We start from the raw sequence: 13,387 nt of genomic DNA, 5'->3' as shown, positions 1-13,387 counted from the left end.
CTCCCCCCCTCCCCCATAGAATGCCATGGCCTTCCAGTGGACCCCCTCCCATGGGCCTCCCATTGAGGCACCACAACTCCATGACCCCATAAAAGAACCACAGCTCCCTGCATGTCCCCATAAAGGCATCACAGCACCAAATATGCCCATATACAGTAGAGGCACCATAGCACCCAGCATACCCCCATTGCCATGTGCTCTGGTGCCATGCTGGGTGTTATGGTGTCATGCTGGGTGTTATGGTGCCTGTATGGGGCACACTGGATGCTGTAATGCCATGCTGGGTGCTGTGTAGTGCCACGCTGGGTGTTGTGGTGCCTCTGTGGGGCATGCTGGGTACTGTGTGGTGCCCTGCTGGGTGCTGTGGTGCTTACGGACCCCCCGAAGATTTACGACAAGGGCTTGTCGGAAATCTGGTCAGTGCACACTCCTCTTCATGGTCATGCCTGCGCAGTAGCCATGCTACTGCGCAGGCACAGCCATGCTTATGCTTGAAGAGGAGTGCAACCCTCTAGATCCAGAGGCTATCTCTTCTTGGTTAAGCATTTTCTTTTTGACCTGAGCTTCAATTGACCTTCCAGTATTTGTTTGGGATGTGGGAGGAAAATGGTGTGTGCAGGAGAACATACAAACTCCTGGCTTAGAATCAAACTTGGCACTTGAACACTGCAAGACAGGATTGATAACCGCTGTGCTGCCGGTACTTTAACAAATAAGCATTTTGTGCAGGATAAGCATGTGAGTTCAATCAAAGATCCAATATCTTATCCTTACCGTGCCTGTGGGACTCTCGAAAATCCCAACCTTGCCAGCTTCTAAGACATGGTAGAGCTCCGTCATGAACTGCTCCTGGATGGGGTATGGTGGAAACGGAAAGGGAAACTTCCCTGCTGCACTTTCTGAAGGCTTCACCTCCATTCTTCCTGAATAATCTGTACAAATAAGTACCCAAACTTTGCTGTTAATGAGATACAAAACATGACTTGTGAGTCTTATAAAGAGAGGCAGGTACTAGGTAAATGAGAGCAATCAGGAACCTACAAGACAGGGGTTCTAAAGGAAAACCGAGGTGACATGTGACATGATGAGATAGACATGTGTATGTACAGTGCCAAGCATACAAATAACTAGGCTGTGTTCCTTTTTTTCCTTTCTCTGGCTGAAAGAGTTAAAAAAAAATCAGGTATGCAAGTGACAATCTCTGTCTGGGTTGGGGCTGGCTTACCCCTCAGTGATTGGGAATTGCAGCCATATAACACTTTTCTGGCAGTAAATGGCTTCTGAGAGCAGGAAAGAGATAAAAGGGTCAATAGTTCACAGATTTTAGCTCTGACTTACTTCAATGAATGGGTCATCGAGAAGAGGCCATGAAACAGTAAAAACTTAAAAAGTAGATTTACATATAAAATAAAACTGTGGGATACCTTAAAGCGGAATATAACCCTGCATTTCAACTTTGCTCTAAAACATTATTTACAGCATATTATATGCAAAAAGCATTTTTTTTTTACTAGACCAGCATTGGAAGGGTTAAACACAGAGGTTTAAGGTTCGGGGAGAGATATGCAGAAGTTCAGATTGTTACATTCTATTTAGTTATATGTATCTATTGAGAAATGTTACACACTCTTTGGCTGTCCTCCAGCTCCTGAGAGAGTGAGTCACATTCAACACTTAGATACATTCATGTAAACAAAATGTATCTTTGTCAGCTTCGGATGCCTCTGCAGAAATCTCCAGGAACTTTAAAGCTGTGTGTAACCCTTCCAATGCTGGTCTAGTAAAAAAAAAATGCTGGTTGCATATAATATGCTGTAAATAATGTTTTAGAGCAAAGTTGAAATGCAGGGTTATATTCCGCTTTAATTAAAAAGTCATTTTTAGAAGGAGGATAAATACAATTGTTTATCTTGTTAGCTAATTTTCACCTTGGATGTCCTAACAACAGCAATGATGGCTCTTGCAGATCAATAAAAAAAATAAAAAAAAGGCAAGTTAAAACACTCCCCAAACCTATTGGCCCTCCAAACTTGTCGTTACAACCTTGCATGAAGACACTGTAAAGTTTTAGTCTAATATAGGGCAGTTGGTACAGGGAAAACTTGATGGCGGAGGGGACCACACTTACGTGTGTTACAGTTCTATGCATAAACCAGTAAATAACCACTGTTTGCAGCAAAGACTGGACACCGTAATGTGGTGAAATACAATGATTAGAACCGTGCACATATCAGCTAAGAAAATGATGTTTAATGTTGCATTGTCCAGGGGAATATCTGGATAAAATAGCCCCTATGGCAAACACTAAAACTGAGCCCCTTACACTCCAGCAGGCAGCCTCATTCCCCCTAATGCCTGGTACACACTGTAGCGGTTCCCCCTAGCAACAGGGTTAAGACAGTTCATAGAAGAGACAGCAGGCTTCCAATATGGTAAAAATCAGGCTCCTGCCTGGTTTATTTATGAAAATTAAACAGTTGCCAGTGAATACAAACAGTCCATCAAACAAAACAAAACTTAGCTCGGCTGAGCAACTACCTGTCTCACTTCAGTCCCTGACTGACTATACATAAACCGTAATGTAGCAAAACAACCAAGCAACATGGCAACTTACATTGTACATGCAGAGTTTTAGCCTTCTCCCATGTGAGAGCTCTGTTCCCTCCAGAGTACAGGAACCAAGTGAGCTCCTTCCTGGTCAGACTGGCTGACCTTTATTCAGCACCTGTGCTCCACCCTGCACAGGTGTAATACCTGGACTGGGGCAATGGGAAGCCTCCTCGTGGCGCCCCTGGATAGTGCTGTATAGCATGAACTAATTCCCGCAGGGCGATTGTTTTGCGGTTTTTGGTTTTGACCCTGCATATTTAAGCATGCGAAAGCAAATGCTTATTTGCATGAGCAATGTCTCGTGATTAGCCAATAGGCCAAATTTGCAAAGCCAGATTTGTCAGGTTCACTTGGTTGATGCACACATGTTCTTTCTCTGATTGTAGATACCTGGACTGGGCCAGGTGGCCAGGGAACCCACCCACACTTCCCTGGCCAGCTCCAGGACCCTTAACCGGCTTTTGAAAAAGCCAAATTAGCACACACAGTTTTTTGTTTTTTTTTCCTGGAGCTTTATTTGACCAAGCACCTTAAACGAGGTGCTACATACACACCATCCATAACCTTTCCTATAAGAGCCTGTGACACTCTGTCACATATCTCCCCCCTCTGTTCGAACCCATGGGGTCGGACACTGGTTGCCACCATACAGTGTGTCCTAGACAGGGCATCTGCATTGCCCTGCAATTTTCCTGCACGATGTTCAATGGTGAAACTGAAATTCTGAAGGGACAGAAACCATCTGGTAACCCTAGCATTTCTCTCTTTTGCCTGGGACATCCAGGTCAGGGGTGAGTGATCAGTGATGAGCCTAAATTGGCGTCCGAGCAGATAGTATCGTAGAGACTCCAGTGCCCATTTAATCGCTAAACACTCTCGCTCTACTATACTATAATTTTTTTCAGCAGGAGACAGCTTTCGGCTCAAATAGACCACTGGGTGCTCCTCACCCCTGACCAACTGTGACAGGACCGCCCCCAACCCCACACTTGAAGCATCAGTTTGGACTACGAACTGCCTTTCAAAATTTGGGGCAATTAATACTGGTTGATGACACAGAGCTAATTTCAGCTCTTGAAATGCTCTGTCCGCTTCAGGATTCCACCGCACCATTACTGACTCTTTTCCTTTCGTTAGATCCGTCAAAGGAGCTGCTGCAGTGGCAAAATTCGGGATGAACTTCCGATAGTACCCTATCATGCCGAGAAAAGTCCTCACCTGCTTCTTTGTTGTGGGCCGAGGCCAATCTTTGATGGCTTCAATTTTGTTTAGCTGTGGCTTTATAAGACCCCGCCCAATTATGTGACCAAGGTAACGGGCCTCCTCTAGTCCTATTGTGCATTTCTTTGGATTGGCAGTTAACCCCGCCTGTCTTATGGAATTTATCACTGCCTGGAGCTTAGGGAGATGACTTTCCCAATCCATGCTAAACACCACCACATCATCTAGATATGCCGCCGCAAAATGCTGATGCGGACGTAATATCTCATCCATCATGCGTTGAAAGGTTGCAGGGGCTCCCTGCAATCCAAAAGGCATGCGTACATATTGGAACAAACCGTAAGGGGTGGAAAATACTGTTTTCTCTTTAGCTCTATCTGTTAAAGGCACCTGCCAGTAACCTCTAGTGAGATCTAGCGTTGTAATGTATCTGGCGGGGCCTAGTCTCTCAGTCAGCTCATCAATTCTCGGCATGGGATAAGCATCGAATTTTGACACTGCATTTAATTTACGGAAATCATTACAAAACCTTAGGGACCCATCTGGTTTTGGAACTAAGACAATGGGGCTACTCCACTCACTTGTAGACCTCTCAATGACCCCTAATTCTAGCATTTTTTCAATTTCTTTTTCGACAGCCTGTCTGCGAGCTTCTGGAATTCTGTAGGGCTTTAGGCGAACCCGAACCTTGGCATCAGTAATAACGTCATGTTTAATGATGGAGGTACAACCTGGTAATTCTGAAAACACATCCGCATTCCTTTGCAGAAATTCCCTGACCTCCTGCCTTTGGACGGTGGACAGGGAGTCCGCAACTTTTACCTCTCGGATCCCCTCCTGGCTTGTGGAAGGCAACTGCAGAGTGGCTAACATAACCTCTCTATCTTTCCAAGGCTTTAGCAGGTTAACGTGGTAAATTTGTTCCTTCTTTCTTTTATCTGGCTGATAAACCTTGTAAGTTACCTCACTAACTTTCTCGCAAATTTCATAGGGCCCCTGCCATTTTGCTAAGAACTTGCTTTCTACCGTGGGGATCAACACCAACACCCGATCCCCAGGGTTGAAAGACCTAACTTTAGCTGAGCGGTTGTAAACCCGACTTTGGGCTTCTTGCGCCCGCTGCATGTGTTCCCGGACCAATGGCATAACAGCAGAGATCCTGTCTTGCATAGTTGACACATGTTCAATTATGCTCCTATGGGGAGTGGATTCTTGTTCCCATGACTCTTTGGCAATGTCAAGAAGTCCCCGTGGACGTCTCCCGTATACTAGTTCGAACGGGGAAAACCCGGTAGAGGACTGGGGAACTTCTCTGACTGCAAACATGAGATATGGCAAAAGACAGTCCCAGTCTCTCCCATCCTTATCCACCACTTTCTTTAACATCCCTTTAAGGGTCTTGTTAAATCGCTCCACCAGCCCATCGGTCTGTGGATGGTAGACCGATGTGCGAAGCTGCTTTATTCCCAGAAGTCGACACAACTCCTTCATGATTTTTGACATAAAGGGTGTGCCCTGATCGGTTAGGATCTCCTTTGGTATCCCAGTGCGAGAGAACACATGCATCAACTCTTTTGCAATGGTCTTGGAGGCCATGTTTCTTAACGGTATAGCCTCAGGGTAGCGTGTAGCATAATCGAGGATCACAAGAATGTATTGATGACCCCTGGCTGACTTAACTAAGGGTCCAACCAGATCCATTGCCATCCGCTCAAAAGGTATGTCAATGATAGGCAAGGGAACTAGTGGGCCTCGGAAGTGAGCCAGAGGGGCTGACAATTGGCATTCTGGGCAAGATTGACAATATCTCTTAATTTCTGCAAAGACACCTGGCCAATAAAACCTCTGTAAGACCCGTTGTTGAGTTTTCTCAGCCCCGAGGTGACCTCCCATGACATGTTTATGAGCCAGGTCTAACACGGTCTTTCGAAAGGGTTGGGGCACCACCAATTGTTCTATCAGTCCTTCTCTCTCCTGGCTCATTCGGTATAATAAATCATTTACCACCGCAAAATGAGGAAATACATTCTCTGTACCAGACCCTTGTGGCATACCATCAATCATGACAACATTTTCCCAGGCCCTAGTCAGGGTGGGGTCCCTCAACTGGGCTGTCCCGAAGTTATCTCTAGAGACCTCCAAGTCCCGCACTGCAGGCTCTATGGAGGTCTCCACAGGCAACTCCGGTTCACCCGCAAATACAGTCAAGGGAGAAATGTTGACTTCATTGCCATTGGCCCCTGGATTACTCAAATTCCCCATGGACACATCATATTTCGGCATACAGTCCTCTGAGAACTTATCAGGAGGGGTACCTAGGGGTTCCTTGCCCCTCCATAATTCCCAGAAGTGGGGAAAGTCTTGTCCCAAAATTACACTATGTAATAGCACTGATGACACACCCACTTCATGACAAACAGTTCCACAGTCAGTTTCAAATGTCACAAATGCAGTGGGATAACTTTTAGAGTCCCCATGTATGCAGATGACCCCAATGCGAGGTTCATTGAGCTGATCAGAGCTCACCAGCTTAGCATGAACTAAAGTCACTAAACTGCCGGAATCCAGCAATGCATGAACAAACCTTCCATTTATCTTTACAACTGACATGTGTAACTCAGTATCTACAGTACATACCGGCCGAGCGAATAGGGACATCCTTCGAGCATAGTCACACTCCATTGACTCCTCAGGTAAGGGACACCGGGCCGCAATATGTCCCCAATCATTACACCTCCAACACTGTATGGGGCCGCGTCCTCCTGTGGGAAGGTTTGTACGGACTTTTGCCTCATCTTTGGGCTTTTCCCCAGCCTTTCTTTCACTTCCAGGTTCTCTGGGAGCAACCCTCCTTCCACCTGCTAGGGGAGGAGCTCGCCTTTGCAGGGTAGTATCCTTTGCTGGAGACCAGGCTAGGAAATCCTCAGCAGCGATGAAGCGCTCAATCATCTCGACCAGCTCGTCAGCTGACTGCGGATCGGCATGGCTCACCCACTTGCGCAGTTTAGGAGGCAAACATCGGAGGAAATGATCCATAGTAACTCTCTCCACGATCTCGGCGGGTGTAAGGGCCTCAGGCTGTAACCATTTCTTTACCAGATAAACCAGATCATGCATCTGCGATCGTGGTGACTTTTCTGGATGGTAAGTCCATTTATGCACACGCTGGGCCCGCACTGCTGGAGTGACGCCTAGTCGGCAAAGTATCTCTGCTTTCAGTTTCTCATAACTTTTGGCATCCTCTGGGGCTAAATCAAAATATGCTTTCTGAGAGTCCCCAATTAGGAAAGGTGCAACCAGTCCTGCCCATTGATCCGTAGGCCAGGCCTCCCTTTCTGCAGTCCGTTCAAAGGTATGAAGGAAAGCCTCCACATCATCATGTGGTGTCATTTTTTGCAGAAAGTGGCTAGCTCGGATTGTTCCAGTATTACCCCGTGACTCCGGGGCCCCCTCCATGGTGCGATTTATCAACTGCTGCACCACTTCTGTAAGGGATTTCCGATCACTCTCCACAGCTGCGGCAACGTCCGCCAGTTGTGCGGTCAACAGTCGGTTAGCCTCTTGTTGCGCTGTGACAGTCTGTAACAACTGGGCGTTGGTCTCTCTCTGGGCTGCATTAGCTTGTTGCTGAGCCGCGTTAGAGATGAGCAGCTGCTTGAGGACGTCCTCCATGTCTGGGCAACAATTTTATCCAGCCGCCACTTGTTCTTGAAAATTGGAGCACTAGCCCTTTAAGACTGGCTGCAGTTTTTGCTGTCTCTTCTTGCCCGCATCCTCCACCAATTGTAGCGGTTCCCCCTAGCAACAGGGTTAAGACAGTTCATAGAAGAGACAGCAGGCTTCCAATATGGTAAAAATCAGGCTCCTGCCTGGTTTATTTATGAAAATTAAACAGTTGCCAGTGAATACAAACAGTCCATCAAACAAAACAAAACCTAGCTCGGCTGAGCAACTACCTGTCTCACTTCAGTCCCTGACTGACTATACATAAACCGTAATGTAGCAAAACAACCAAGCAACATGGCAACTTACATTGTACATGCAGAGTTTTAGCCTTCTCCCATGTGAGAGCTCTGTTCCCTCCAGAGTACAGGAACCAAGTGAGCTCCTTCCTGGTCAGACTGGCTGACCTTTATTCAGCACCTGTGCTCCACCCTGCACAGGTGTAATACCTGGACTGGGCCAGGTGGCCAGGGAACCCACCCACACTTCCCTGGCCAGCTCCAGGACCCTTAACCGGCTTTTGAAAAAGCCAAATTAGCACACACAGTTTTTTTTTGTTTTTTTTTTTTTCCTGGAGCTTTATTTGACCAAGCACCTTAAACAAGGTGCTACATACACACCATCCATAACCTTTCCTATAAGAGCCTGTGACACTCTGTCACAACACAATGAGATTTTCTGGCAGATTAATGGTCAGATCGATTATTTCCAACAAGTCCGATCTGATTTCCATGTGTTTTCAAATCGATTTTCACGGAAATGTTGGAAGTAATTGATCTGGCAGTAAATCTCATCGTGTGTACCTAGCATAAGAACAACATCCTTTCTAACCCTCACAGGTAGACCAACCCTCCACACAATTAAAACATACACAGTACAAACAAAATCAGGGCACTCCTCCCATAGAGCCTCCACAGCCTACTGGAATGCATTATAAGGGCAGCCCTCCGGCCATAATTAGAGCCCCCAAACACCCACCCACACAAAATTAGGCCCATTCCCTTCCCCGCTCTCCTCCCCTGTGTTACGTGCCGCTAAAATGCCCCCCTCACACAGGTAGCCTCATTACTTTTCCCTGTGACACAAAAATGCCCCCCCCCCCCCATCCATACTACCTTTGTGCCAAAAAAATGTACCCCTCCAAAACAAGTAGCCCCCTTGTTACTAAAATCACCCCCTCCTTTCTTCCCCATGTCACTAAATGCCCCCATTCATACAGGTAGCCCCCTCCTCCCCAAGCCACTAAAATGACCCCCTCCTTCTCCCTATGCCAATAAATGCCCCCCCTTCATTCTCCCTCATGCCACTAAAATGACCCCCTTCTTCTCCCCCGTGCCATTAAATATCCCCCTCCTCCTCCCCATGCCCTCTCTATACAGGTAGCCCCTCTTTCTCCCACAGGCTGCTGCTTCTAAAATGCCTCCCCCCCCTCGTGCTGCGCACCGCTAACAGGTATTTATTGAGCCGCCGCTCAATACAGCCCCCCTCCTTCTCCACCGTGCTGCGCGCCGCTAAAACATTAACAGACCTCAGATCAGCAGCGACCAGGAGACAGGACATCAGCGCATAGCAGCCGTGCAGTGAACGTCAAATGCAGGAAGTGACCGATCTCACTTTCTGCATTTGAAGTTCACTGCGCGGCTGCTATGCGCCTGTCTCCCGGTCGCCGCCGATCTGAGGTCTGTTAGTGTTTTAGCTGTGTGCAGCACGGGGGAGGAGGACTGTATTGAGCGGTGGATCCTTACATACATTTTAGTGGCGCGCAGCATGAGGAGAAGGATAGATACGCCACTGGTATTGTCTCATATGCTGACACAGTCTTTCAGTCTCCCAGGAGCAAAAACACATGAACTATTGAAATTTATCTATCAGCTGCCCTCAGAAGCAGTTCTCAGCAAGGAAAGAGTTTTATGGTGGTGATTCCTTATCTTCAGTCTCCTCAGGCAGCTTTTAAATGTACTTATTTCCCGGAGTACTTCCAAACACAAGAACATTCAGGTGTGCAAACCCGGACTTCTTCCGAAGGCTGCCTGAGGAGTGACGAAAAGTTATTCAATCTAGCAGGTCAAATAACTTTGACAGGGTATGGCACAGGAACGAAGGGATGGACACAGGATTGAGAAAGCTCCATAGTATCCAGAGCCTTCCCTCTTTCTGTCCTACAAAACTGATTGTTTTAAAAAGTCCTTTTTGCAGGAAGCAGTTAAATGCGCACATAAGAAAAAAGCAACACTGCAGCTCATTTTAAAAATTGCTGAAAAATTGCAAAGAAAAGTAAGATTGTAACATCCGCTGTGTCTCTTCAGCAGCGGAATGCCGAGACTCAGGCTGCAGCTCCGACTTTCGGGTCTCGGCAAGCCGCTGACGTCAGTGGAATGCAGGCTTCTCAGTTCTCATTGGATAGGTGGAGGACGCACTCTCAGTACACGCTCCACATATGTAAGCAGTAACTCTGGCGTTCATGATTGCGTGTCAGCTGATCCAGCTGACACGCTGGATTGCTATTGTTTGTTTTCAATTCTCCCTTTGTTGATTGGTTAGCTCTAGTATTTAAACCTGGTGAGCGCCCCCCAGTCATCGCCCGTGATAGCATTAGCTTTGGCTTGTTGCTGGGTAGCGCTCACTGTCTCATTGGATTCCTGTTGCCGACTACTGCCTTGTATCCTGACCATGCTTTATCTCTGCTGGATTCCTGTTGCCAACCTTGTCTTGTACCCCTCGACTACGCTTTGCCTTGCCGCCTGGAGTGACCTTTGCTTGGACACGGATTTGCATGAACTCTGCCTGGACTGACTTCGGCTTGTCTTGACTACGCTATTGTAAGATCTTCTCACCTCTCATAGCGACGGAACCCGAGACCCACGTTGAGGCGCAAGCCTCTGGGTCTCGGCGGGTCTCTGATGTCAGTGGAGCGCACGGCGCTCAGTTCCCATTGGCTAAGCGGAGGACGTGTCCTCAGTACGCACTCCGCTGCTGTAAACGGCAACACCTGACTTGCTGACACACCGCAAGGTGATTGGGCACTTTGTGGATTCCTGTTTGATTGGTTAGTCCTTGTATACAAGTAAAGTGAGCGCCCTCTGTCATCGCCTGGGATAGCCTCTGCTGGGCTTGTTGTTGAGATTGCGCTCACAGCTGCTGATCTTGTGCCGACTGTCTGTATCTTGACCAGTCTTATTTGCAGATTGATCTCCTGTTGCCGACTTCTGCCTGTTCCTGACCCCACTCTCTGATTGGATTACCCGTTGCCAACTCTGCTTGTTCCTGGATATCCCTGATTGCTGCCTGGATTGACCCCTGTTTGTTTAAAGGTTTCTCCCATGAACTCTGCCTGGACTGACTTTGGATTGGATTAACCACGTTATCTGCTAAGTGTTTGAACTGCCTACAACCTATCCTTCCCTGCCTGTCACCACCTGGCTATCATCTGGATTGCCTCCACCCCCAGGCCTCAGGTGACTATATATCTAATTACACTGTACTTATATTACTCATACTGCTTTGTTTGGTGAATACTATCTGTCAGTCTGTATGCTACATCTGCCTGCAGGGTATTGTAGAATTGTATTAGGTAGGAGTTTTGTGCATGTGTTACGGGCTGGGCTATAGGTCAGTCATATGGGCATACAGCCATTGACCAGGCAAGCCTGACAGTATCACGGGCCAGAATATCCCCAATCAAAAAGGAGACTAACGGGGGGTGTCCACCATGGAGGAATTACAAAATCAAAAACTGCTTCTCAAAGGGGCTTTAAATGCCTTACAGAACAAGTATCTGCTCAACAGGTACAACTGACTCAATTGGCCAATGCCACACCACGTGCTGAATTGCCTGTTTCTGCTATACCTCCTCCTGCTTCTCCACTTAGAGCACCTATGGATTCAAAAATGCCTATTCCGGAGAAATTTTCTGGCACCAGATCTCAATTCAGTAATTTCATGAATAACTGTCTGTCATATTTCAAGGTCCGTTCTCAATCCTCTGGTTCTGAATCTCAAAGAGTTTCCTTTGTTATAGCCCTGTTGCAAGGGGATCCACAGTCTTGGGCCTATGGCCTACCTCCTGAGCATGAAGCCTTGACCTCAGTAGAAAACTTGTTTAAAGCCATGGCTGTTTTGTACTCTGATCCTGATGCTACCTCTACTGCAGTACAGAAATTAAGAAACTTGCGACAAGGTCGTCGCACTGTTGAAGAGTATGCTACAGAATTCAGGCGTTGGGCCGTCTCGACTAATTAGAACGATTCCGCTCTCATGGACCAATTTCTGTTTGGACTATCTGATATTGTTAATGATATCCTTGTTAGTCATCCAGTGCCTTCCTCTCTTGAAGAAGCTATTACTCTGGCAATCAGGGTTGACAGGCGAGTCAGACAATGTCGTCGAGGACGATCTCACATATCTCTTCCGGCGACCGCTTCTTCCAACAATAATAACGTTACTACCACCACTGAGGAACCTATGCAATTAGGAGTTTCTAAACTCTACCTGGCAGATAGAAACCAGAGAAAAATTGAAATGTTATGTTTCTATTGTGGAGAGCCTGGACATGTTGTTCAATCTTGCCCAAAGAAGGCGTCGGAAAACTAAAAAAGCTTAACTGGGGTGGAGAGAATCCAGTTAGGCAGTCAAAATTTCTCTCCAGAATACAACTTTATCATGCTACCTGTTGCCATTATTAAAGATGAAATGGTGTATAATTGCCAGGCCTTAATCAATTGTGGGGCCGTGGGCAATTTCATGGACATTTCCCTAGCGGAAACGTTATTCATTCAGACAACTGCAGTGTCTGAATCGATATGCATCACTGCAGTTGATGATATCGTGTTACAACAAGATCAGAAGTTAAGAATAACGAATGAAGTTACCTGGCAGGTAGGGGTTTTGCATTTTGAAGTTATGAAGTTCTATTGCTTGAAATTACCCTCTTATCCAGTCATCCTTGGGTTACCATGGTTAAGAAAGCACAACCCAGCGATTGATTGGCAAACTGGTCAGTTGATTAGCTGGTCTATTTAGTGTAATGGTGAATGTTTACAAAAAGTGGTTTTATCTTGTACAAAACTCATTGAACAAAAATTGCCTCATGTTTATCAAGAATTTGCTGATGTGTTTTTTCCTAAAGCAGCTGATGTTTTACCCCCTCATAGACCATATGATTGCGCTATTGAACTTCTCTCTGGTAGTATGCTTCCTCGTGTTCGGCTGTACAACCTGACTAGGCCAGAGGAGCAGGCCATGAGGGAGTATATCTAGGAAAACCTTCAGAAGGGGTTCATCAGAACCTCTTCCTCACCAGCTGGTGTAGGATTCTTTTTTGTAGAGAAAAAAAGATGGTGGTTTAAGACCTTGTATTGATTATAGAGGGTTGATTAAGGTTACTGTAAAAAATCCTTACCCATTACCCTTGATTGATGATCTGTGCTCTCAGGTGGTAGGGGCTAAGATATTTTCTAAGTTAGATCTGAGAGGTGCCTATAATCTTATATAGTCTTTAATACTAAAGATGGCCATTATGAATATCTGGTTATGCCTTTTGGGTTATGTAACGCTCCTGCAGTTTTTCAGCATTTTGTTAATGATGTATTTCGTGAGTTCCTGGGTAAATTTATGGTGGTATACCTGGATGGTGATATCTTGATCTTTTCTTCTTTCTTGTTTGAGCATCGTGATCATGTGAGAAAAGTGTTTACCAAATTGAGAGAAAACCGATTGTATGCCAAGTTGGAGTATTGCATTTTTGAGGTAAATCAAGTCACATATTTGGGGTATGTAATCTCTGACACCGGCTTGACAATAGATCAGGAGAAGGTAAAAGCTGTGTTAGAGTGGC

The 13,387-nt window shown here is 46.3% G+C and overlaps 1 protein-coding gene across 4 annotated transcripts in view; it reads right to left on the bottom strand.

Moving 5' to 3' along the window:
• The window catches only part of DDX11 (DEAD/H-box helicase 11), a 176,640-nt gene that overhangs the window by 135,703 nt on the left and 27,550 nt on the right, over positions 1-13,387 (bottom strand). For 3 of the 4 annotated variants that reach the window (XM_068277660.1, XM_068277657.1, XM_068277658.1), the window contains exon 2: positions 775-932. In XM_068277660.1, the coding sequence (XP_068133761.1) occupies positions 775-918 (144 nt within the window). In that variant the 5' untranslated portion in view covers positions 919-932. Of the gene's footprint in view, positions 1-774; positions 933-6,468; positions 6,552-13,387 lie in introns of those variants that run through there. The other variant, XM_068277659.1, reaches the window with a different exon arrangement.

The sequence above is a fragment of the Hyperolius riggenbachi genome, chromosome 3 (genome assembly GCF_040937935.1).
Source record: "Hyperolius riggenbachi isolate aHypRig1 chromosome 3, aHypRig1.pri, whole genome shotgun sequence".
In the NCBI taxonomy this organism is placed as follows: domain Eukaryota; kingdom Metazoa; phylum Chordata; class Amphibia; order Anura; family Hyperoliidae; genus Hyperolius; species Hyperolius riggenbachi.
This window is presented reverse-complemented; position numbering and strand designations above follow the sequence as displayed.